The sequence below is a fragment of the Xyrauchen texanus genome, chromosome 48 (assembly GCF_025860055.1).
Source record: "Xyrauchen texanus isolate HMW12.3.18 chromosome 48, RBS_HiC_50CHRs, whole genome shotgun sequence".
Taxonomy (NCBI): domain Eukaryota; kingdom Metazoa; phylum Chordata; class Actinopteri; order Cypriniformes; family Catostomidae; genus Xyrauchen; species Xyrauchen texanus.
This window is the reverse complement of record NC_068323.1, coordinates 9,854,337-9,882,172: the sequence shown is the minus strand read 5'-3', so window position 1 is coordinate 9,882,172 and position 27,836 is coordinate 9,854,337. Positions and strand designations below refer to the sequence as shown.

Below are 27,836 nucleotides of genomic sequence, written 5' to 3'. Positions count from 1 at the left end.
ACTCTGAGCAAATACGAGTCTGCAACTGTAATATGATTGGACAAATATGCCATTGTCTCTGTGACTCGCGCTCGTTTAATGGCGAATCAAGTGTGGACGGGCTGCACTGCGGGAACTAGCTTTCTCTCAGGCATGAATAATTAAACATAACAAGCTTAAAGAATTTATAAAATGGAGGGGTGTGTTTATTTAAGGAAGGACTTTAAAATGGCTGTTAAGGTGAATATGTGAGAGACGGACTGAATGATCTACATGAAATGTTCCTGTATCTGCGTTTTCAATTCATGCTGTGTCATTGTTTTATAACAATGGCTAACTGTTAAAGGGTGTCACTGATATTTATCGATGTTGATGTTTTTAGAGAGATCAGTGTTATTAATTGTCATCCAATTTAATTTCAGTCCTAATATTATTGCTATCCAACAGTAGTTTGATGTCTGAACATAATCAAAAAGAAACGTTATTATTTAAACATTATTATTTAAACATTACCGAAACAAACGTTTAATCAAATCAAACTGAATCAGATGTCGAGCTGGATGTTCCTTAAAGGGGTCGCGTGTCATTTTCTTTCTTGTTTCCAGCATAGCAACATGGCCTCAACCACTTGTGTGAGTTTGGGGCGGGGCCATCTATTTGTTTGACCAATGGGAGATGCCGGAATGTTTGGAAAACATTAACATAAATATGCAATGTCTTTGCCTTTTACATCCATAATATGACTTACAGATATAAGTAGATATTTGAAGAGATTTTAGAAAAAACTGTTTGGTGGGACTTGACTGGATGTTAGAGAGGAGGGTTGAAAAATGAAAAGATCACAAAAGCATTTTTATTTTTAAATAATTTTTATGAATGATGAATCATTCACAGCAACATCTAATACTTCTTCTAGAAAGTAAATAAAGTCAAGTTTGATTTCATGTTCACTGTAAAGTATATTTCAACTCACAAAATCACTGAGCCATTATAACGGCTCATCCAGATCATACGTCGCATTTTTAACTCGAAATGTGTCGAATAAAATGTGTTTACGGACTGACTCGGGATCAGGTGTCTTAGGACAGGAAGGGATGTTCTTGACTGAATGTAGGTCAGTGTTCCAGCACTTATAATGCCTCAGAAACTGACTGTTTTATTGGAGTGATGGCAACTAAAACAAGGCCCCAATTAAACTTCCTCGTCCTCTTTGTCATTTCTCCACGTTCTTGGTTTTTTTCTTTCTGTCTCTCTCTGTCTATATATATATATATATTGCCTGGGTGTTCTGATTGGTTTATAATGCGTTGCTATGCAGTTGCTAGGGTGTTCTGAGTGGTTTAAAGTGCGTTGCTATGCAGTTGCTAGGGTGACTTGAGTGGTTTTAATACATTGCTTTGCAATAACTAGGGTTTTCTGCGTAGTTTTAGGTGCATTGCTATGCAGTTTCTAGGGTATTCTGTGCATTGCTTTGCACTTGCTGGGTTATTCAGTGTGATTTGTAGTGTGTTGCTATGCAGTTGCTATGGCATTCTGAGTGTTTTTAGTATGCTGACATGCAGTCACTATGGTGGTCTGAGTGGTTGTCGTGTGTTGCTATGTCAGGGTGTGTCCAGGGTGTTCATACTTTTTGTGTATTGATGCACTCATGTTTATGTTTTAGTGTGCATTGCTATGCAACTTCTAGTGTGTTCTAAACGGTTTTTAGTGTTGCTCTGCAGTTGCTAGGAAGTTTTGAGTGGTTGTAATGCGTTGCTTTGCATTTTGCGTAGTGCGTTTATTATTTATTTGAGCTGTAAAGTTTGAGCTGTTATAGTCATTTGAAGGTTGAGGGTTTGTTGATATTACATCGTCATTGCAACGAAGTAATAAATTGGCTATAACTTTACACAGATAAGGTTAGCAAGTGATTTTGTCACACTAAAATCATGTTGGCACTGCATATTGTCTGTGTTTTGTGGCTAAACATTTGAAAGAGTTATTATTTTAACGTTCAGAAATTGGCACCATTCACTTCCATTGTAAGTGCCTCACTGTAACCTCGATTTATGCTTTTTTTAAAGAAAAGGATGGACGAGTCTAAATTGATTTTTGTGGTAAATAACATTATACCACAAATGCTGTCGATTGAGCTTAACTTGTATTATCCCGGAATATTCGTTTAAGTATGAGCAATGGTAATATATATATTAGTTTTGAAATCTCATTAGTCTTTACTGATGTTATTTTCCCAGTAAAGAAGATCATTCTAATTGTAAGGCCACGTTGTGATTTCCGATTTTTTTGTGATTGAATTGTTCAATCTATCTGTCTGTCTGTCTGTCTATATATCTATCTCTTTCATTTCTTTCCATCCATCACTTTCTTTTCTCTTTCGTTCGTTCGTTTGATAATTTTCTTTCGATTGATTGTTCTGTCTGTCTCGCCTCACAATTTGCCCTCCATGTCTTTCCAAGCCGTGAACGAATGGGGCCAGATGAAAGTGTTTTGGTAGAAAAACTCCAGAGCTAATCCACTTACATTCATGCCGAGATCCCTTTGAAAAGTGAGAGAGGGCCTGCAAAAACAAACTGACGGCTGTGAACTTTTGAACTCTTGGCCAAATGGGGTGAGGTTGCTTCAAATCTGAGGGTGCGTTCCATTCCGAATGACTCATCCATTTGCCCTAATCCCTTCAAAGGGTTTACCCTCCAGAGAGAGAGCGTGGGAGTGTTCAAGGGTGTAGGACTCTAAATGTTAATTCGGAACGCACTTCAGGGTCATTACCCCTTCGGTTTGGAACGACCCTTCATTCAACATGGCGGCTACGATTGTTCCCGTTTCGATGTGCCATTCGTAGGTGGATTTATCCCATTTTGAATGCAGCTATCGCACATGCTTTTTCCATGTTTGTACCAGACAGTTAGACTAGGCTGCAGTGTTGTTAGGCCACATTACAAGACTTTTTTCTTTACAGCCAGGTATGTGAGTATGCATGTGTAAACAATGTCAAAGCCATTTTCACACTGGATTTCTTACATTGAGTAGCATGTCACACATTGTGTACATTTAAAGGCCCTATTAGAGTTCATTAAAATAAAGGGGTCAGTCTTCCAACTAATGTTTTCTTCATTTCTCTCTTTCTGAGGTAAAACTCTTTAATTTCAGATTGCCAAACAAATATATACTTAGCCATAGAAAGAAAAGCCCTTACAGTCTTATTATAAAATGACTGTACCAGCATGTTGCCTGGACTGTCTTCACATTCGGCTTATTTTATTTGGGTGCATTAGCGTTACGATTATAGTGTCATGGTCATTTTAGCTGGTTTGGCACAGCTCAAGATTGACTGTTATGAGTATCATTAAATCCTTTGTGTCCTTTGACTTCAACCCCCTTCTTGGCAACTCATGAGATTTGGATTCTATGTCTATTCTCTTTGAATCCTGGACATTGTTTGCAACGTCAGACTAAAGTACATATATAGAATCATGTGCAATTGGATGCTAATGCTAAGCTCCATGCTAGGCCTGCTAACTTTGACAGTTCGCGTGAATTTGGAGTTTAGTATTTTGAGTAGTTATAGGTAAGCTGTCTGTAAAGGGATTCATGGAAAGCAGGAGGCGAGAACCGGCTTGAAAATATAAATAATATTTTTATTATAAAATTAACCAAAAAGACAAACACACACAGGTGTCGGACTGTCTGTAAATCTCTCTCTCTCTAGCACTGCCGTCTTCGGTCGGCCTTTATCCCTCTTGAGGGCTAATTAGCATGAGTAGGGGCCGGGTGTGCGGAATCATGACCCGGCCCGCCCTCCGCCCAGCCACAGTATCCTTGTAACATCTCATACTAACTAGGCGTGTCTTGTCAAGTTTTGAAAACAAAGTGATTTTTCTGTCGTCACTAAAAGTAAAACGCTGCAAAGCAACAAAATCACAGGCAATCAGAACAAGTTTGAGGTGTAATATTTAGCTGTATGGCCTTATTTTGGCCTAAATGAAGACATCCCACGAACACTGTATTAAAGCTGCAAAACATCCCGTCGGATGGCGAAACATCTTGTTTGCGCCAAGCACTCAAAATGCTCTAGCGTCCTATATTCAAGTTGCGAAATAGTTGTCAATGCTAGGAACATTGAGATGTCATTGTGGATGGGGCTACCCAGTGCAACGCATCATAAATATTAACCCATAGTCTGTTGAAATTTCTCAACGCTGTTGAAGGTCACAGCTGGTTAGGACAAAAACAAAAAAAGAAATCACCTGGAAAAGATTCGATTTATTGATGGCCTCTTTATCGAATTTCATATAAAGTTTGCTTTGGCTCTGATTTAATGCCTCAGAAATTCAAAAATTGTTGTCAAATTTTAGTTCCTGAGTTTGTTTATCTGCTTTCCCAGGAATTGTGTGAGCAGTGATGTAATCAAATTCCTTAGATCAAATTCCCGAAATTGCCACATAACAGACTACTCCCTGCTGTATCAGAGTCACATAAGCACTTCATTTTCCTTTCTTTCTGAGCGACAGGATAAGTATCTCTCTATTTGAAGTGAGTCAGACGTTAATCTGTGAAGTGATTTTTAAACATTGATCTGTTTATAGATCAGATCCCATAGTAATGTCAACAAATATGAATTTACAATCCCAGTACATTGAATTAATGGAATGAGAAACATTCGCCAAAGCATTAGACGATTTTTGCACTTTGTTATTGAAGTGAACATCTGTGATATATCAAATTAACCACATTCATTTGAAATGTTTGCAGCCAGTTTCAAACTGTGAATCGATACATTTGGACCTGTTTTATTCCCTGTCTCCGCAAAACTATTGCATCATGACTACGAAAGCGGTCCCAGTTGGCCAAGTTAATCTTCACAGCAGGTGTAAATTGCATAACGGCCAACAATTTGTGGCTTAACACCTTAAAGGGTGTTAGCCCTTTAAGGTGTTAAGGGTGGAGTGGTGGTGGTGTAGTGGTCTAAGCACATAACTGGTAATCTGGTAATCAGAAGGTTGCTGGTTCGATCCCCACAGCCACCACCATTGTGTCCTTGAGCAAGGCACTTAACTCCAGGTTGCTCCGGGGGGATTGTCCCTGTAATAAGTGCACTGTAAGTTGCTTTGGATAAAAGCATCTGCCAAATGCATAAATATAAATATATAAATATAAAGGGCCTCCATCACACATTTACATTTACATTTATGCATTTGGCAGACGCTTTTATCCAAAGCAACTTACAGTGCACTTATTACAGGGACAATCCCCCCCGGAGCAACCTGGAGTTAAGTGCCTTGCTCAAGGACACAATGGTGGTGGCTGTGGGGATAGAACCAGCGACCTTCTGATTACCAGTTATGTGCTTTAGACCACTACACCACCACCACTTAAGTCACACACCTTCCTGGTATGTCAAATTTCTGTAGTCTTAGGTCATACTAATTGTATTCTTCTGAACATCAATTTTAAACAATTTTATTCCTCCCAGGCAAATTGTTGGAGACAACGTTGATACTTAAATAAAATATAGCGAAGCACTCCGGAGCTATGAAAGAGCAACTTCTGAGCCAAAACAATCTCATGACAACTCGTAATAATTTGTGCGAGATGGCGAAATTGTAAGGTATTGTACAACTTGAAAAGGTAGGACTTTAAGACCAACCAATCAACAAAGAACTTTTATTTCTACGGGTTTCCTGAGCAGTAAAATTGAATCCTCTGGTTTAAATCTCAAACATGTTAACTGATTTGGGCTGCGTTTGTATTCACCGTGCCCGTTGTTGAATGGGATTCTTTTAAGCTCTTTTGTTGCCTATAAACGGTTCCATTTTAAACAACAGTGTGTTACTGTTTTTCTAGGATAATTACAGCAATAACAGTGCAGCACAGAGTGCGAAGAAATCCATAACCTGCCCCAGATCGAGGCCTCCCTGCCTCTGTTTGACGTGTTTCTGCTCTCTGCCGCCTCACTGTTACAGTACAATAGACAGGAATGTGGTTGGGATTTCTGCTCAGAGGAGACACACATACTGTAAACACACACACTCAAAATTAGGAGCACATCCAGCGAATGGACACACACTGTGTATATGCATGCACAGATAGATGCTAACTAATAACTGTGTTTGTTTGTGTGTTGTGGCTGCAGCTGGCTTACTGCAGAGTTAGTATGCAAAAGACATATGTTGTTCACTGGTGTTCAGTGTACTGCAGCTGTCAGATATAAACATGCTCACTAATGATTCTGCTCTAAATATTGTCAGCTATCAGCAGGCTGAACCTGTTGAAGGGATGTTGGGTTTTGAATCTTTCATGCAAATCATGAAAAAAATAAACTGATCCAGGTCCATGTACGTTTGATCATTCATTTTTTTGTTTTGAAATTGAATTATAGTTTATTTTTTATTTTTAGTGATGTTCTGTGTGTATTGCATTCGTTTCAGAATAAAAAAAAAAAAACAATATAAATAAATTATGTTACGTAAATGTTGCATTTTTTTGGTTATTTTTTTTTTTTTCAAAATTGTAATGCATGACATAAATAATGGTCCATGTACGTTGCATTAATTCTTATTTCGTTTTTCGAAAATGAAAAGCATGATGTAAATAGTGGTTCTCGTACATTGTGTCATACATTTATTATTATTTGCAAATTAAAAAACATAATAAAATTATGGTCCTTGTACAGACAGTGTTTGATGCATTCAGTTATATATAAAAAGTATATAAAATACAATTTTAATTTTGGTTCTTCATTAATTCTTCATTTGGTTCTTCATGTGCTCGTTTGTGTGGACCTGAAACGTGATTGGTCAACCTGCGCTGTCATCTGTCCTGCCACAATCATGTCCATCACACGATACAGCTCTGCAGATACTTTAGTCATATTAAGAACATTATTAAAAAATTCATGAACGCAACGTATATGGACCAGTTCCAGAGTACCAGTCACAAAGATTGTAAAACAGTTCCTGCTCTCAAATTTGATACGATATATATATATAGAGAGAGAGAGAGAGAGAGAGAGAGAGAGAGAGAGAGAGAGAGGTTAACTACGAAAATGTTGCATTTCTATAATGACTTGACAGTAAATGCCCACTGTTATGAATGGCTCTCTGTTCTTGACTGACCAGTCATCTCACTACTCACCGCTACTGGGTGGGGCTACAGAAGTGATAAGGTAAAGTAGTCCTTGATATGTTGTTGCGAAGGTGGTCAGATGCAAATGTCTACCATAGCGTGACACAGTATCACAATGTGGAGGAAGTAGGGAGCGAGTTGTTTTTGCAGCATGGTTTCAACAAATGTTATTTTTGCTGTGAGGAGGAAGTTTTGAGTTCTGAAACTTACAGTATGTTTTGTAGTACAATGACTTCTTATGGGATATGGGAGTGGCGGAGTGGGCTAAAACACATAACTGGTAATCAGAAGGTCGCTAGTTTGATCCCCACAGCCACCACCATTGTGTCCTTGAGCAAGGCACTTAACTCCAGGTTGCTCCGGCGGGATTGTCCCTGTAATAAGTGCACTGTAAGTCACTTTGGATAAAAGCATCTGCCAAATGCATAAATGTCATATAGTATGTATAGAATTGCTTAGCCTTTGGTAAATGTGTTGAATTGCAGAGAAAACTAATGGAGGATATGCCTTCTCCATCCTTTACGGAAGGAATTTCACCCAAAAATTATAATTCTCACATTATTTACATACCCTCATGCAATGTCTTACTTTCTTCTGCAGAGCCCAAATTAAGAATTGTAGAAGAATATCTCTGCTCTGTAGGTCTTAACAATGCAAGTGAATGATGATCAGTCCATTTTAACAATAAATATCCATCATTGACCAGCCCCAACCAGTAGGTGACTAAATGTGAAAGTGTAGATTTATAGTTAAAAGGACTTAAATATTGATCTGCTTCTCACCCACACTTGTCATATCTGTTAAGAAGAAATTGATTTAAACACTGGAGTCGAATTGATTACTTTTATGTTGTCTTTATGTCCTTTTTGGACCTTCTGAGTTCTGGTCACCATTCACTTGCATTATATGGTCCTACAGAGCTGACATATTCTTAAAGAAATCTTCATTTGTGTACTGCGGAAGAAAGAAAGTCATACACATCTGGAATGGCCTAGGGGTGAGTACATGATGAGAGAATTTTCATTTTTGGGTGAACTATCCCTTTAAGTGTTTGTGTGAGAGAGAGAGAGAGAGATCAAAAAGGTTTGACTGTTAACACTAAACTTTAAAATTGTGGGCTATATTAGGATTATCTTGCACACTAAACCACTGATACACAATCACACACACACAGTTATCATTTTAAGTGCTCTGAATTTTATTAGTGCCTCCCTTACAATGCATTTTTTCCTCATTGTCGTTAGCAGAGATTTGTCGATAGCAGCTTTGAAGGTCATGTAACTGCTGAACAGAGTCCATCTTAAATGATTCAGTAGCCATCATGCCATGTTCTTGCAAATGCTACCTGTCATGGAACCCATTTGCTCCGCCCTACTGACAAAATCCCACCCACTCATGAATAACATCAATTATGAAAGAACAACCAATTGCAATTAGCTTGGTTCGGTCCTCTAATTCTGTGTCTGGGTGTCTTTAGGGAGCATATACGACTAGCATGCTAGCTGTGTTGGTGACATTGACGAAACATTTTGAATAATGATCCTAAACCAACTTCCCCTACCTTAAACCACATTTTTAACAAACTAGTTTATAATAGCTGCTACAAATGTAATGTGCAATGGCAATGCTAGCAAATGTTTGCTAATGTTAGCAATGTTAGCAAATGCACGTTTTCTTGCTTGTTTGATGTGTTTAAGTGTTTCATATCATGCTGACAAAAACAATCCAGATGCTTCTCACACATTAGCATTTAGCGAGCCTCTGTATGCCTGCGCTAAGCATATCTTTATGCCATGAATGAATGAGATGTTGCCAAAGAAAGTGGGATAGAAGGGGGAGGGAGAGAAAGAGATGGCAAGAGTGTTGGCTTGCGAAGAGTCGTTGATCTGTGCATTGAGATGTGGCTGTTGTGATGTTTTTATCGTTTGTTGGTTGTCACTTTCGTTTCTTACCACGTCAGAAGACGACCCCTTCCTATCCAGAGCCATCCGTTAGGCTGGGCCCATCAAAATCTTCCCTGATCTTCCCACTGCCTCGGGCCACTCGCAGACACCCACATCTGCTGCTGTGATGTCATCAACTTGTGACGTGTGCAGAAAGGCCCATGTGTTAATATTTGATAGCCATCATGCTCTCTTACTCTATTTGCCTTTTTCATTCTCCCTCACTAAATAAAGCACACAAAACACCTCTCAGTCCTCCTAGAATCTTTTACAACATCATGCATGAGAAAGAACATTATTAATGTTACATTTTATTGAAATTTTATTAAATATCCAACTGATTTGCAGTGTTATACAGACATAACTTTTTCAAAAGGTCTTTCTTGATTAAATTTGATATTTATGTTCTCAACATTGCAGTAGCTAAAGCATTCTGAATGTTTTTTAGTGCATTGCAATACAGTAGCTAGGGTGCTCTGGGTTATTGCTGTGCAGATGTAAAGGAATTCGGAGTGATTTTAAGCATATTGCTGTGCAGTTGCGAAGGTATGCTGGGTGGTTTTTAGCATATGCATTTGCTTTGTTGTTCTGAGTGATCATATTGCTGTATAGTTGCTAAGGTATTCTTGGTGATTTTTAGCATATTGCTATGAAATTGCAAAGGAAGTCTGGGTTGCTTTAGCATATACATTTGTTTTTAGCATTAATTGCTATGCAGTTGCTGTTCTGAGTGTTCTTTAGCATATTGTTATACAGTTGATAAGGCGTTCTGAATGGTTTTAAGCTAATTGCTAGGCAGTTGCAAAAGTATGCAGGGTGGTTTTTATTATATGAAGTTGCTAAGGTGTTCTGAGTGTTTTTTAGCATATTGTTATACAGTTGATAAGGCGTTCTGAATGGTTTTAAGCTAATTGCTAGGCAGTTGCAAAAGTATGCAGGGTGGTTTTTATTATATGAAGTTGCTAAGGTGTTCTGAGTGTTTTTTAGCATATTGTTATGCAGTTGCTAAGGTATTCTCATTGGTTCTAAGCATATTGCTGTGCAGTTGCGAAGGTTACAGGGTGGGTTTTAGCATATGCAGTTGCTACGGTGTTCTGAGTGTTTTTTAAGCATATTGTTATATAGTTGCTAAGGTATTCTTAGTGGTTTTATCATATAAAGTTGCTTTTAGCATATTACAATGCAGTTACTAAGGAGTTCGCAATGGTTTTTAGTAGTGGTCAACCGATATGTCGCAGAGGCCAATAAATCGGACCATATTTAATTTTTTTTAATTATCAGTATCGGCCGATAAAATGTCCCATTTGGCCGATTAGTTTCTTGAGTGTGCTGAGAAACACCTGCTTGCATATGTAACGACTGAGACATGTTATCAACCAGTCACTGTTCGTTTTGTTGTCACATGCATCGTAATAGGCCGCTGTGAAACACATTGTCATTTAAACGGTCTGCATATAAGAGCCTCGGCAGACGTGTTTGAGCTCATATTGTTAAAGTGCTCGCCTGTTTCATTCTCCAACTCCATCAGTCTGATGATAAAAAGAAAAATATCAATAAAAGTGATATCACCGTCTGCAAATATGTGTACATCGAGCGCTCATCTAATATTTTCCTCTGTAGTGCGTGTTCTATAAGCCTGAATCAAAACTTCAGGATCAGGATCAAAAGTTCCTCTGATTCACAAATCATGATGGTCACTCCGTGACAATCCAAGCAGGTGATCCAGGCCATTTAAACTGTCAGGAGATTGCTGCTGCTCGTGTTGGATCCGCAGGAGCATGCAAGTACATATTCAAAGTAAAAGCGATTCACGTGCGCTATGAGTAAATGTCTTATTCACTATGCACTGTATGGACAATTGGTTTGATTCTGTATTGTTTTTAGAAAATGCTATTGTTAATGCACACATGCCATCCATGGTTGCTGGACTACTTCCTTCTTCCTAATATATTAACATTTCAATAGCAAATCAATTACACAAATTTGATGAATAAACATAAATCAGGAGAAACTGCTATCTACCATTTTAAATACATTTTATTTTAAAGTTTAGTGTGAAGTCGAGTAAATATGGTGCAAAATAAGAGTTTATTCATTTTGTAGTCATTTTATGTTTGATATTTATTATGATAAATTGTGTGATATATCGTCATTGTATTGGCCTATCGGCCACCCTGCTTTCTGGATATCGGCATCGGCCATTAACCCAAAATCTGTCGATCACTTGTTTTTAGCATACTGCTATGCAGTTGCCAAGGAGTACTCAGTGGTTTTTAGTATTTTGCTATACAGTTGCAAAGATATTCTGGGTGGTTGCTAGATAGTTTAAAACTGGTCCAAATCAAGAGGGCCCACCACAAAGTCTCTATGATATTCTAGTCCCTAGATATGGCCCAGGTCCCTCCTTCAATCTAAGTCTATTGGATGTGTTTGCCCTGTCATCTGTCAGGTGAACATTTTCTTATCACACCTCTACTCAACAAGTCACACGATTTGTTCTTCATGTCTTCATGTCTGCACACCACGTGTAATCCAAGATATATAGTTCTAACTGTGTTATATTTGCTCAACGATATCATATACTAACTGTAGAAACTAAATACATTAATATAGAATTCAACAGATGTGCATGTATCTGCGATTTTACAGCTTCGACCAAAGATTATCCAATCATATTATTGAGCCTGAGTATTTAATAACTTTTAGCCCTCTAATTTTCCATAGTGACAAAAATAGCACTGACATTTTAAGTAGTGCATTCAAATTTCCCCTCAGCTGTTTTGGCCCCTTCGCTAAGACCGCATGTAATAAAGCCAAAACATTTAGCGCTGGTTTATGCGGGCCTCTGTCCGCAAAGTTTCCCTGAGACACTCAGGGGCCTAATGTGCAGTGACCTAAAATGGGTCCGCTACATAAACGCATGCGAACGAGCCCAGAAACGCTCCGACGGTATTCGCTAACTCATCTGTCACCTAATGTATGACGACACTTAGCTATGTTAATTCCAAGTGCTTATGTCTGAATGGACAGAAAGCATGGGAGGAGGACAGTTTGCGTTTTTCTCTCTGTTTTGGACAAAGAGAGAGGACTGAATGGAGAGGGAAAGAGAGAGAGAGAGAGAGAGAGAGAGAAGAAGAAAGATAGAGAGCTGGTTTTATTGTTAGCAAGTTTAGCAGCAGTAAGTAAATTAGCGTAGCACAGATTGTTTTCTTGGTTGTATTTCAGTTGAAATACAAATGATCACTCATATTTCAGTCTCTCATTTTCAAAGGATAATATTCATATTATCTTATATGAATAAATGACAATTGTAAAACTTTATTACAGTGGAAAAAGGTTTAATACAATAATTAAATAATGTATTACAGTAATGAAAATCTAAACGAAAACATTACAGTAATGTGTTTAATTGTCATCAAAATAATTAAAAAATGCTAAAAAATCTTATATGGTCCCATAATAGACCTGATTTTCTGTGCAAAATGTCATTAAAATAAAATTATAATTATTTTATTTTAATTATGGGGTTTAAAGTGCCCCAGACATGTTTTTTGTGAGATTCGCCCATTATGTACTTTGAAAATATTTTTCTATGGCAAAACAAAACCAGTTTGCCAATAGCTGTTTCCCTCTCCGACTTTTCACTTGTCGAGTTTTTGCTTTAATGGAATTCTCCTCGCTTTTCATATGACGATTGTTGATGTTCCATTTATAGCACAAAGATGCAGTTTCAATGAAGTGTGGATTGAATTAACCTCTGTTCCTCCCTAATTTGCCAGCCATTAGCTTGCGTAAATGAGCGTCTTCATACATGTGTGCTTGCGTGCAGAGTTCTGTCGGCGCTACGCTGTGGCCCTTCACCCTTTGTCTTAGCACTATGGTACAGGAGCTAAAGATCATGGGAACAGGGCCTTAAACATCCCTTCGGTCTTTGAAGCATATCAGAAGGATTGTCAGGGGCATGATCAACATGCTTGTCGCCATCATAACGGATTCTAACCTTTCCCTTAAAGTTAAATGCTTTCTTCTTTCACAGTTTAATGTGTATAGTCATACAGTGAATAAGTTGGTTTCTTGACTTCCTGAAGAGTGTAAACACTGGTTCTTCTGTGTTATCGAAACATTGCTTAAAGCATTGATTCGCCAGTGTTGCTGGCTTTTTAGTTAATTGGTTATGTAAATGAGGACATACTATAGACATCTGTTGCTTTTATATAAAGCTAATTATAATTATTATAGACTATCGACGATACAACTTTCAGTACATCATTGCTTGGTAATATAGATCAGCATGGTATCTAATGTGGATACAGTTTACTTAGCTATAGTTTGAGGACAAAATTGTCCCAAAAAGTGACCTAAATCTGTCAAAACTTCTAACTTGCTGCAAACTTGCCACAAATTCAATACTAATTTTCAGATGCAAATTATATTGCATTTGTTGTGGCTTATTTAATTGTGTTTTCAGCTTTTATTTGCTTTGCTATTTATTTATTTATTTATTTATTTATTTTTACACCACTGGGCCACCATAAAACCCACACCACATTGCAAACTGTCCAGCTTTTAAATTCATTTGATGCTTGAATTTGATGCTGGTGTGAGATCTTCACCACCTCTGACCGTGGCACGACCCATTGCGACCCCTGATCCTTAGCTTCCATCGTGCCATGATGCACCATGTGCTAATGAGTTTGACGTTATTCCCTGAGACACAAGAGCATAATTAAGAAGAAAGATGCAGCATTGCACGCACTCTTACTGAATTGTGCATTAATTTGTCAGTTAGTCTGAATAGGTTGTGTGCAAATAAGTGTCTGTTCAATCACTTTTTATAACACTTCAATTGTTAGACACACTAATCACATAATAATATAGCAATTTGCCCACCACTGCTACAGTCTGTTTTCCTTTTGTCCTTTTAAACAGCCTCACAGTTCTATTCAACCTAGTCTTTTGTCACCCTATGTCAAACTATGTGTAAATAAAATGCCGTGTAAACTTTGTCTTTGTCATGACAAGTCATGTACGTGTAACAGAAAAGCCACAACCCAACAGAACAGCCACAACCCAACAGGAACAAGCCACAACCCAACAGAAACAAGCCACAACCCAACAGAAACAAGCCACAACCCAACAGAAACAGCCACAACCCAACAGAAACAAGCCACAACCCAACAGGAACAAGCCACAACCCAACAGAAACAAGCCACAACCCAACAGAAACAAGCCACAACCCAACAGAAACAAGCCACAACCCAACAGAAAAGCCACAGCACAACAGAACAGCTACAGCACAACAGAAAAGCCACAGCACCACAGAAAAGCCACAACCCAACAGAACAGCCACAACACAACAGAAAAGCCACAACACAACAGAAAAGCCACAACACAACAGAAAAGCTAGAACACAACAGAAAAGCCACAAAACAACAGAAAAGCCACAAAACAACAGAAAAGCCACAACCCAACAGAAAAGCCACAAAACAACAGAAACAAGCCACAACACAACAGAAAAGCCACAACACAACAGAAAAGCCACAGCACAACAGAAAAGCCACAACACAACAGAAATGCCACAACCCAACAGAAAAGCCACAAAACAACAGAACAGCCACAACCCAACAGAACAGCCACAACACAACAGAAACAAGCCACAACACAACAGAAACAAGCCACAACACAACAGAAAAGCCACAACACAACAGAAACAAGCCACAACACAACAGAAAAGCCACAACCCAACAGAAACGCCACAGCACAACAGAAAAGCCACAACCCAACAGAAAAGCCACAACCCAACAGAAAAGCCACAACACAACAGAAACAAGCCACAACACAACAGAAACAAGCCACAACCCAACAGAAAAGCCACAACCCAACAGAAAAGCCACAACCCAACAGAAAAAGCCACAACACAACAGAAACAAGCCACAACACAACAGAAACAAGCCACAACCCAACAGAAAAGCCACAACCCAACAGAAACAAGCCACAACACAACAGAAACAAGCCACAACCCAACAGAAACAAGCCACAACACAACAGAAACAAGCCACAACACAACAGAAAAGCCACAACCCAACAGAAACGCCACAGCACAACAGAAAAGCCACAACCCAACAGAAAAGCCACAACCCAACAGAAAAGCCACAACACAACAGAAAAGCCACAAAACAACAGAACAGCCACAACCCAACAGAACAGCCACAACACAACAGAAAAGCCATAACCCAACAGAAACGCCACAGCACAACAGAAAAGCCACAACACAACAGAAAAGCCACAACCCAACAGAACAGCCACAACACAACAGAAAAGCCACAACCCAACAGAAAAGCCACAACACAACAGAAAAGCCAGAACACAACAGAAAAGCCACAACACAACAGAAAAGCCACAACCCAACAGAAAAGCCACAAAACAACAGAAAATCCACAAAACAACAGAAAAGCCACAACACAACAGAAAATCCACAACACAACAGAACAGCCACAAAACAACAGAAAATCCACAAAACAACAGAAAAGCCACAACACAACAGAAACAAGCCACAAAACAACAGAACAGCCACAACCCAACAGAAACAAGCCACAAAACAACAGAAACAAGCCACAACACAACAGAAAAGCCACAGCACAACAGAAAAGCCACAGCACAACAGAAAAGCCACAACACAACAGAAAAGCCACAACACAACAGAAAAGCCACAACACAACAGAAAAGCCACAACACAACAGAAAAGCCACAGCACAACAGAAAAGCCACAACCCAACAGAAAAGCCACAGCACAACAGAAAAGCCACAGCACAACAGAAAAGCCACAACACAACAGAAAAGCCACAGCACAACAGAAAAGCCACAACCCAACAGAACAGCCACAACACAACAGAAAAGCCACAACACAACAGAAAAGCCACAACCCAACAGAACAGCCACAACACAACAGAACAGCCACAACACAACAGAACAGCCACAACACAACAGAACAGCCACAACACAACAGAACAGCCACAACACAACAGAACAGCCACAACACAACAGAAAAGCCACAACCCAACAGAACGCCACAGCACAACAGAAAAGCCACAACCCAACAGAACAGCCACAACACAACAGAAAAGCCACAACACAACAGAAACAAGCCACAACACAACAGAAAAGCCACAACACAACAGAAAAGCCAGAACTGCCACACAAATTAAAATCCAGATTAAAAATAATTTTTGCTGTTCCTTGTGTTGTGGATTAATTGCATTACGTTGAAGCTTATTTTCAATGTGCTCTTGCTTAATTATGTTTCGCTGTGGTTTATTTCCATTGTGTTTTCAACTTTTGTTTGTTTTGCTGATTTTGTTGTGTTGTGCACCCCTGAGCCACCGTAAGGGGTGCACAACACAATTCATCTATCACTTTGTTGAAGCTATTCAAATTAGGTAGATGCCAAAAAAAAAAAAAAAACTACTAGAAAACCAAACTATGCAAGGTAAATAAAATATGACCCGGAATACATAAAATACATATTCATTTGAAATTTTGATAAATATAGTTTGTGCTGACCACAGTGTTCATGCTGTGAATTATTTATTGGCTGTTACAAAGTTTTATTTTAAGCACATTTTTGTTAACTTATATTTGATAATCAGTTTTGCTAATATGTTGTGTCTGCACTTGATGTCCAGTGTAAAATCTGGGTTTATGTTTGCTGTCCATGTTGTCAAATTTTGGACGATAACAACAACATTTTGAAATAATGCTGTGCATATGTGCAGTTTTTATATATGCTGCATTATGTTAATAGTATATTACATTTGCTTACATCGTTGCCTGGTCATTACTAGAGAGAGGGTTATATATGCCATGCTGACCTTTTGCTCACGGTGCCCAAATGCGTTTTTCACGTATGATAACACAAGTGAAAAGTGCTTCCTTTCTCCTTTACTGTGTCTTGCTTTCTCACTCTCTGAAAGCTTTCTGTGTCCCTGTTCTCTCTCTCTCTCTCTCTCTCTCTCTCTCTCTCTCTCTATTTCCCCTGTCATTTGTAGGTCAGTTTATCCTCTAATGCTCATAAGACTTTGGCTTGCCCTGAAAGAAGGACACACTGACCAAATCCATTACTGCCCAAGATGAAAACAGGGCAAACTAGCAATAGAAACAATAGTTGTACAAAAGGTTTCATTTCTGTAACTATTTCTTCTTTCTATTTTTTTTTTTTAACAGTCACCCTGAAAAACAACAACTGCAAAGGTTTATCAGTGAACAACGGTAACCATGACAACAATAAAGCCTCGGGATTGGCTGATGGATGGTTGTCCGAGGGAGAGCTCCTACTACAGGTCAGAAGCTAAAGCAAATTTTGGTCAAATTAAAACATATCAAATGTACAGTCTTTATCTTCCAGGAAAACCCACAAAAATATTGATGACTCATCTTGTTTACAGGGGTGTAAACTATTTTTTATCCAATCAATTGCTCTCTACAATGCGAATGTCCCTCCCACATTACCATCTGCCTCTGACTATTTACAGCAAGTAGCAAATCATAGTTCATACTTTGACATAACCTTAAGGCTATTGGCTATATAAAAAAAGGGGCACGCCCTTTTCTATATCCCGCCCCAGCTTCCTGTTTTAATAGAAAAAACATCAACACAGGAAAGGAAAGTGTGCTTGGCAAGTCAATGGTGAAGAGGAGAGGCTATTTCTGTGTGGTCTTGTTCTTGTTTCAGACATTTAGGCATGAATAATGCACAGAAATATCATCTATTATAAAGGAAGGATAAAATAAGAGACATAAGTATTCTGTGATATTTCCTTTGGAAAGTTTTGCTCTGTCCATCCTGTGGCAGCATCTCAGACTCCACCTGTCCACTCGCTACTACACCCTTTCCTTCTTGTATATCATCTCTTCCTTCTGTGCTTAGTTCCCTCCTTCCTTCCTTTCTTTCTTATTTCTTTATTTCTTCCTTTATTTACTGTATATCCATCTCTTCCTTACTTCCTTCCTCCCTACATTTATTTATATATCTTACTTACTTCCTACTTATCCCTCCCTTCCTTTCTTTCTCCCTCCCCTCCTTCCATCCCTCCCTTTCTCCCTCCCTCACTCCCTTCCTTCCTTCCATCCATCCATCCTTTCTTCCTTCCTATATCATTTACATTTTACATTTTATGCATTTGGCAGATGCTTTTATCCAAAGCGACTTACAGTGCACTTATTACAGGGACAATCCCCCCGGAGCAACCTGGAGTTAAGTGCCTTGCTCAAGGGCACAATGGTGGTGGCTGTGGGGATAGAACCAGCGACCTTCTGCTTACCAGTTATGTGCTTTAGACCACTACGCCACCACCACTCCAGAAACAGAATTTTTATATCCTTCCTTCCTCCGTCACTCCCTCCCTACATTCTTTCCTTCCTTCCTCCCTATCTTGCTTCCTCCCACCCTCCCTTCCTTCCTTCCTTCCTCCCTACCTTTCTTCATTCTTTCCTACCTTCCTACCTTCCTTTATTCTTTCTTTCCTTCCTGCTTACCTACTGTGGCATGGGGGGCGTGGTCGTGTGTCGGTCTGCGGGAGAGAGAGAGAGCGGTAAGGCTTGGTGTCCCTTAAATGTCTCTCTCCGTATCACTATAATAAGACACAGGTGTTAGAGGTAATTACAAACCAGGTGACAAGCCTTACCGCTCTATCTCTCTCCCGCAGACCGACACACGATCACACCCCCCATGCCACACCTACCTTTATTTATATCCATACCTTCCTTCCTTCCTTCCTACATATCCCTTCCTCCCTCATTCTCTTCCTAAATATACCTCCCTTCTTTCCTTACTTACTTCCTTCCATCCTTTCTTCCTTCCTATATCAGAATCAGAATTTGTATATCCTTCCTTCCTCCATCACTCCCTCCCCCTCCCTTCCTTCCTTCCTTCCTTCCTTCCTACTTACCTTTATTTATATCCATACCTTCCTTCCTACATATCCCTTCCTCCCTCACCTCCTTCCTTCCCTCCCTCACTCTCTTCCTAAATATCCCTCCCTTCTTTCCTTCCTTCCATCCTTTCTTTCTTCCTATATCAGAATCAGAATTTTTATATCCTCCCTATATAACTCTCCCTCCCTTCATACCTTCCTTCCTTCCTCCGTCACTCCCTCCCAACCTCCCTAAATTCTATCTATCTATCTATCTATCTATCTATCTATCTATCTATCTATCTATCTATCTATCTATCTATCTATCTATCTATCTATCTATCTATCTATCTATCTATCTCAACTACAGTCTCTTGTTTCACACTCTCTCTCTTTTTTCTCTCACACCCCCCAACTCACTCACACCCCTCTGTTGTGTATATAGATGTATGTGTTGTGTGTGTTGGAGTGTGAAAGATGCAGTGGTACATATTTGATAGTAATGCTTTCTGACTGCCACCCCCACCCCCTCCTGCCCTCCAGAGCCCTGTGTGGGCTGTTCTGCCGATGAACAAACAGAAATATTTATATTGAGTGCTGCTGCTCGACTATGTTCTCTGAGTGTGTTTGGATCAGGTGTGTGTGAATGTGAGAGTATGCGAGTGTATGTTGGCATACACTGAGGGTTTTATGGCAAGCAAATTAAAAGGGGGAGGGGGGTGGATAATATATTCCCATATATTATCCCCGGACAGCTGTGTGAATTATGATTGGGGATGAAACAACAAATGGTTTATGCAAACAAATGCTTGCTGAAACACAAGCACAGACACACTTATGAAAAGACATTAGGGTGAGTTCACTAAACCGTTGTGCGTGGTATTTCAGCGCAAAAATCTACGTCTTATAAACTAAACATGTGCAATCAAGTTAACCTTATAGTGTTGTAATGTTATAAAATTATAGTCATTCTCTTCAGAGCAAACACAACTCCTTTCTATGTAAATGAGGCTTTTTATAGATTGCACCTTATTCACAATAGTTGGTATTACCGCTGACAGATATCCAGATGTGCATTTCTGCATATTAAAGAGCTGATTCAGGTGCCTGGAATGGCAGATTTCATTGGTTGTATGTTAGCACAGTAGTCCTGCAGTATACACACTCTTGTTGTCACAGTTGTGTGTATGTATGCTGCAGATTACCGTAATCACAGATCTACACTCCAGATGGTGATGAGTTGTAAAATCCTTTTAACAGAACTACACACAGCAGTGCACGCTCACACACAGTGTTTAAAGACAACATTGACATGAAATGCAGAAGTCATTTCTGTGACACTAGCGTCACCAAAGGATATAGCAAATATAATGACTGCTTTCAAACAGTTTTTTAAAGGTTCCTGAACACTCCCCCTCCCTTCCATCGGTTGGCCAAACAGGTCCAACAACTTACGCCACAAACTCATGCCACTGGTTGAACCAATGTTGCTATGTTGGGTTAGCTGGGATGCTCAAACAAAAAGGGCAATATTTTAATAAGTGTTAACACTTTACGTAGGAATCAACATAAGTATAGTTAACTTATAACTGTCTCTGTATATTAACCTGTAATGGGAGGGCGGGGTAGGGGGTGACAAATATCCAAAAAACTACACACTTTACCCTACATTAATAATATCATAGCTTTACATATGTCATCCAGTCAAATCCTGAAGGATAAAATTAACATACAATATTTAGTTTCACCCTTAAATATGCTACATTACAAGAAATAAATGAGTTTTTGCCATTCTTGTTGTCGTTCATGTAACAGGTTTTGTGGACTTTCATTATGTATACTTTTATTTTGACAAGGTACTTGTTCCTTGTTTAGTCTTTTCACCTTTGTGCTCTTTGAGTTCAATAAACCTGAGCTTGGGTTTATCAAATTCCTGCTAAGCCGTTGTTCCAATCTGTAAATGTAAAAGCTGTGTTTTAATGCCTGCAGTTTTTATATTGTTCAATTCTTTTAAAATGTAAATGTTCAATGAGTAAATCAATTATTGCCAATTTACAATTGTTGTGTATTCTCTTGAAGATTTGCTAATTCAAAAGTATCTATTTGTGAAACTGATCCCAGTTAGTGTGTGTTTTTGATTGAAAGAATGAACTGGCTGTAATGACTGGGATTATGATGTGTTTCTTCCCCCAAATGACCTTTGTTTGTGGTTGTTTCTGTTGTGTTTGTTTGTTTTTGTTTGTTTATGGGCACAGGTACTTAATGGCTTTGTGTTGGTGGTCACCTCTGAGGGGATAATTTTTTACTGTTCTCACACCATCCAGGATTACTTAGGATTCCATCAGGTAATAATCCTTCTCAACACTGTCTCTCTCTCTCTCTCTCTCTCTCTCTCTCTCTCTCTCTCTCTCACACACACACACACTCACTTATAGTTCATCCACTGTTCAAATACAAACCAATGGCCAAATCACAGGGCGGCTGTGGCTCAGGTGGTAGAGTGGATCGGCTACCAGTCACAGGGTTGGTGGTTCGATTCCCAGCCCACCGACTCCACATGCCGAAGTGTCCTTGGGAAAGACACTGAACCCCATTGGTTCAGAATTTCGCCATTGGTGTGTGAATGTGAATGTGAGTGTGGACAGGCAGTTGCAACAGGCAGTTACGTTACAAGCTGCCAGATTCAAATCGGCTTTGGCACCGACACAGGCTGCACTGGTCAAGTGTCTGTTAATTCTATTCGCTCAAACACTTACTCATCCAGTCTTTTAAACCATAGAATATGTTTATTTTAAATACATACATCCAACTCTTCATCAAAGTACCAGAGTAAAAAGTTTACAGCTCTTATACGCACAGACAGTACATCAAACACGATCATCCTCCGATGCATGCTGCCATTTGTTTACATTCATCGTCAAACAAACAGCTACTCAGAGTCTTTTCAAGAACATAATATGTTTATTTTATGTAACAAACATCCAAATTGTCACAGAAGTATCACAATAACAGTTCACAGCTGGTAAATGCACAGCCATCATATTTAAACGCGATCTTCCCATGCATGGAGCCATGTCTACTGATTAGGTGCAGATGCAGATTTCACTCACACAAACAGCAACTCAAACAGTCTTTTCAGCCATATAATGTGTTTGTTTTCTGAAACTACATTTGTTTTCCAAACTATCACAAAAGTACAACGATATCAGTTTAAAACTCACATTGTCCTACTCACAGTGAAAACATGCTGATCAAGCGTGATTATCCGATGCACGCAGCCATGTCTGTTTACATTAGCACTTGTCTCAGATATATGTACACACACACACACACACACACACACACACACACACACACACACACACACACACACACACACACACACACACACACAGGCAAACCGGACTGCTGATATTATTTGTTCATCTGTTTTTTTACAGCTATATAAATGAAAGAAAACCAAAACTGTACAGCAAACATTTGTTTACTATACACAGTATATTTTTAAGACAATTAAATAAAAGAAATACTTGTCTACACTCTGCCCCCATCAAAGTGTGAACTCTAATTGATGCATCCCTACGGACCCCTTCGCACTTAATGCAAAACTTTGTCATATTCGTGTTGATATCATATTCGTTTACAAATGCAAGATCTATTCCTATATGACAATTTTAGTGAGAGTGACAACATAGTCATGTTTTAGTGCTTTAGTGATGGTGTTTTGCTTCAAAGAACGTAAATGACTAGAGTGCAAATAGCTTTCGTTTAGGTATGCAAATTGTGCACTGTGCGTTTAGTGTGAATAGATTTATTGTGAAAAATTGCTTGTATTTTTCAAATGTTTTTTGTCGCGTCAGTCTTGGTGAAAATGTTTAAGCCTCTCCACCATATTATAGTAAAGCGAACATGTGCATAGTGACACAACCATAGCCAATCAGAACATTTATGATGTTTAAATTACAGTTCTAAGTAGAGTGGGACACACTTAACTACTATCCGTTTCCTCACATTGCTCAAAATAATGTAAATTTCACCTCTATTCTTAGCACATAAACACAATTATACAGTACTCATCAGATCTTTCTAATACTGACTAATACTCTAGTATCTCTCTCTCTCTTTCAAAGAACAGTTTGAATGATTGTCGCTGTAGAAATTCAATGAGCTTAATCAAATCGGCTTTCCTCTGAGATGCAGCTTGCCAACGTGTAATCCAATACCTCATAATTTACTTATGAAGTTATCCAACTTAGACGTCGCTACTTTTGTTTACACTGTGTGCCTATTTGTTTTAGTTGAGAAATCCTACAAACTAATAATATCCTAAGGCTTATTTTCGTGTAGTGTGGTAAGTCTCAAAGAGTAGCATTATTGTTACCTACCTCGATGCTATAATGATACATTGGATTTGAATGTAACCTGTTTGTATTTGTTTGTGTATTCTTGCATAGCCGTACTTACGAATATAAGCATAAAGTCTGTTCCACACAATGTTTATTTGATGCTAAATATTTTGGATTTAACCATTGGATATTTTAATTCAATGCATAAAGATTTTGGCAAGTCCAGCGACGACTACTTTCTTAAAAGTGCTCATTGTAGCAACCTGGGAACTATGTTCGTGTACTAAGCTCTGACTCCCAGAGATTAATTAACTGTGTTTATACAGACTCCTGCAGCAACCCTAACCATAATGTTAACCCTAACCCCTTAAGCCCATAGTTTACTTCTGTGTACGCTAGTGTATGCTTACAGGGTGAGGGGCATACATTTCATCATCAGAAATGAACACGAGCCCGGTACACGTGAAGCCTGAGTTTTCTAACCACAGATCTCTGTACATATAGTATGCACTTGCTCTTACAATTGTTTGCACTAATTAGTGTGTCCGCAAGGTCGCCGCACTCACAGTTGGGCGTTGCTTTCACAAAGTATTTCAAGAAGATGGACAACAGGAGATGAAGGTGGAAACAACAACAGAGCATGTGTGTGAGGAGGTCAAGAGATGCCTTTGTACAGCTAAAGTCTGAAAGACTATAAAGACATCTTTCTGGGTCTAAACTCCTGAAAGGAAATACTCCAGTATCGCATAGCAGTAGTGGCGTGCATGCATCAACTGCCTGTGTATGCACACACAGTCACTTTGAGAGAAAGGCTAGAGCCTTCGACTGTATGTAGATGCTGCTGTACGTATAAAAACTAAAGTATACTTTAGGCTTAACCTAACCTTACCCTGACCCTGACCCCTAACCCAACCCAACTCAAAGCAACCTAACCAAACTCTTACTTTGACCTTGGCAGCAGCAAATGCACAATTTACGAGAGTTTTGCAGAACAAGATTTTACCATCTAGACATGACTCTCTTGGAAATTCCATTGCAGGTAGCCAGTAAGCTCAAGCAGCCAGTTGTCAAACATTGCTTGTAAGCATCGTGGAATAAATGGTAAATGGTCTGCTCTTATATAAAGCTTTTTTAACCTTAGCAGTTTTCAAAGCGCTATGTGACTCATTCGCCCATTCATACAACTTGGGGTTCAGTGTTTGCCCAAGGACACTTCGGCATGTGGAGTCATGTGGGCAAGGAATCGAACCGCCAACCCGGACATTAGTGGCCAACCCTCTCTACCACCTGAGCCACAGCTTGTTTGCTGTTCATTTGTCGATTAATTAGGAGTGGAAACTGTGTAATACACACTAAAGTGTCTTTGACTAGAGTCCTTTAAACTCTGCTCATGTAGAGTCGTGTTTGATTCTTCAAAGTAATCCCTCAACCCTTTCAGCTTTATCTCTTTCACTCTCTCCATCTCTCCACCTTTCCCATAGACGGATGTGATGCATCAGAATGTCTTTGAACTCATTCATACTGAGGACCAGCAGGCCTTCAGACGTAACTTACACTGGGCCCTGAACCCTCCTCCATCCAGCACCCACACAGATGATTCCCCACAAGGTCAGTCAAATACACATCATCAGGTGCCTAATCACTCACCAACCTTCTACACCTTGATCTGACTATCAATGGTCCAAAATGGTAAGAAGAGAGAGGAGGTGGCAAGGGAAAGTTTCAGAAAGTGTGATTTGACCTTTAGTGGAAGCTCCTAGAATGGCGTGGAGTAAATGTAATGCTACTAAAAAGTCCATTGTTATTAGGGAAAACAGCAAACAAAGAGGTAGAGATAGAAAGGTGAATAGTGTATTGGATAGTGTATTGGTCACAGGGTCATTGCTAAAATTCAGTGGGCCTGGGAGAACATTTTAAGGGTTGGCTCCATCTCCCCTGGGTACAATGAGTAGGCTAAAACAATAGAGTATCTTGGGGCCCCAGGGACACTTTCTGGTTTCCCCCACTGTCTTCGGCTGAGTGATCTAGCAAGGCCCCTGGGCACAGATCTTCAGAGGCCCACCTACATTTTAATAACTCAGTGTAAGCTTAAATCTTTCCTTTTTGCTTCCTTCAGATGGGGATCCGGTCCCAAGTATGGCTCTGGTGGCATGCAACCCTGAGCAGCTGCCTCCTGAAAACTCCTCTTTCCTCGAGAGAAATTTCGTCTGTCGTTTCCGTTGCCTCCTGGACAATTCCTCAGGATTCCTGGTAAGTGCCAACTTTCTAAGTGCTTACTTGAATGACCTCATCTTGAAAATCATGAAATCGAACATTCAGGCTGAAATAATGTAGGGCAGGACTTGATTTTTTTTCCATTGTGATTAGATTTGATTGGATAGTGAAAAGTTAAGCTATGATCATTTTGGTTAACTTTTCCCTGCTCATGCAACTTTGATTGCATCAACGGAAAGTCATTTCGGAGGCAGAGAAATGTTTTATATTTTAAGGAAAGATTGAGAAAAACAATTTGTTTGTTGTGATGACCTGGTATGACCTGGTAACTGTGAGCCAAAATGGCCTGACCCAGAAGTAGAAAGACACATGCATTTCAGACCTTTGCCATTTCCTGGATTGTGAGTAACCCTGCCCTAGAGTACACATACAAGAGGATTTCAGAGGAGTCAGCAATGCGTCAACACTGGGGATGTGGTTAAGCATAGGAGATTATAAAGAAATGTTATAACATGCACTGATAAATCATTCACAATTCAAAGACCAGGAACTGAAAATGTAACTCTACGAACTGAAGAACATTCCCCAGGTTGACAGCCCACAAATTCCAGATTCCAAATGGTGTTAGCGTGTGGCTTAGCAATGCTAACTCTGCTCCTCCGTTGACCACTGTGTGATCAGAAGCCTCCGTACACTCCTTTTAATCCCTCTTAAAGGCGCGACAGGGTCATGAGGAACGGGTTTTAATCTGCACTCTGAGAAATAGGGCGAGACGGAGAAAGAGAATATCTATAGGGCCTGCTTAGTCAGAAAAGCTAAGCAGCTTCTGGTTAGCACATAATGAAGTGAGAGAGGAGGAGTTCAGGAATAAACTTAGCAAGAAAATGTTTTACATCGCTGTGCTATCAGTGTTGGGTAATGTTATTTTTATAAGTCAGTCATTATAATATTGCGTTACTCCTTAATAAGTAGCTACATTAATAAAAAAGTTACTTTTTATGTAAAGCGCTATGTTACTTTTGTGTTACTTTTTTCTCACCGCCACTATCTCTTCTGCTGTGCATTCAATACAAATACAAGAGATATGTAGAAACATTACAGGTCATATGCTAGCTACTGTACAATACTCATGTCAAAAAAAACATAGTAAACAAACAGATATTTAGAAAGTCTACAATCAGTAGGTCTTCATGTCATATTTATAATAAAGACTCAGTTACTAGAATTTGCATGACATGGCAGCCAATATGAATAAATCTAAAGCAGCAAAGTCCAACACTTGAACCTGCATCATACACATGTCATCATGTGCTGTGCCCAACGACAATGCCAGAGTCAACTTGAGATGTTTTTCAGACGTCAGGATAAAATTCGGTGGGGAATGCCAACCTAAAATATTCATGTATAAATGAATATTTTTCACTTAAGTCATCTCAGTGCTTGTTTTGAGCTGATCCCCAGTACGTACAGACGCCACTGATTGATCGCATACAACTGCAGACGCCCATGTTGATACATCTTGAATGGAATTGTTTTTAATGCCACCAAAATGTCTTCAAAATGGTTTCACGAATCAAATGACTTGTTTATTATAGAACAAAAATGTTGACTATTGTAAGAAATTAAGACATTTTGTCTACGTACACAAACCATGTAGTACGTTGCTCGCAGCTGCTGATCCAGAGTCAGCTTTTCTCATCCCATTCTCCCAGTTAAGGGGAGCTTTAACACGGAGCAGTTCGTCTGCATAACGCCGGGTTCACACACCCTCCGTGAGTGGGGCGGTTGTGCTGGATGTTCACATTGGCCACTTCTCTTCTGCGCCGAAAATAAAGTTATCTATGGGGTCCTACACCATAATCTGTGGTTATTGCTGCTTCAAGGACCACAGCAGGCAGTCACGTGCAAATTTTGATTTGCTTTTGTGTCTTTCCTATAATCTCCTGATTATTTTAGTGTTGTACTGCACCTAGAGCTGCTGAGCTCAGCATGAGCTGTGCGGAAATAGTTTCACCGTTGCGCATATTATCCGCTCACTGCCACATCTGGGAAGCTTCTGGGATGCATCACCTCGTGACTCACGCTTGCAGCGTAAAGGGTGTCATCTGTTAATATGGGTGCCGAAACTAAAACGTGCAGCTCACGCCTCGTGTATTTACACATGAATCAGTTGCGTTACACTCAACCGAATGTTCGGATGCAAACTGATCAAGCAATTTATTTTTCGGCTTAAGCCTGTGCTATAATATACCACGAAAATATGTGTTTACACAATTTTAAATGCAACCTACGAGAATCAAGGTATCACAAATGTTACATTTTCG

At 39.4% G+C, this 27,836-nt stretch overlaps 1 protein-coding gene across 1 annotated transcript in view; it reads left to right on the top strand.

Annotated features, from left to right (window-relative positions):
* The window catches only part of LOC127639902 (aryl hydrocarbon receptor-like), a 49,804-nt gene that overhangs the window by 3,833 nt on the left and 18,135 nt on the right, over nt 1-27,836 (top strand). Inside the window, exons 3-6 of the mRNA XM_052122229.1 lie at nt 17,265-17,380; nt 21,208-21,297; nt 24,780-24,906; nt 25,415-25,548. Coding sequence (XP_051978189.1) covers nt 17,265-17,380; nt 21,208-21,297; nt 24,780-24,906; nt 25,415-25,548 — 467 coding nt within the window. The remainder of the gene's footprint in view (nt 1-17,264; nt 17,381-21,207; nt 21,298-24,779; nt 24,907-25,414; nt 25,549-27,836) is intronic.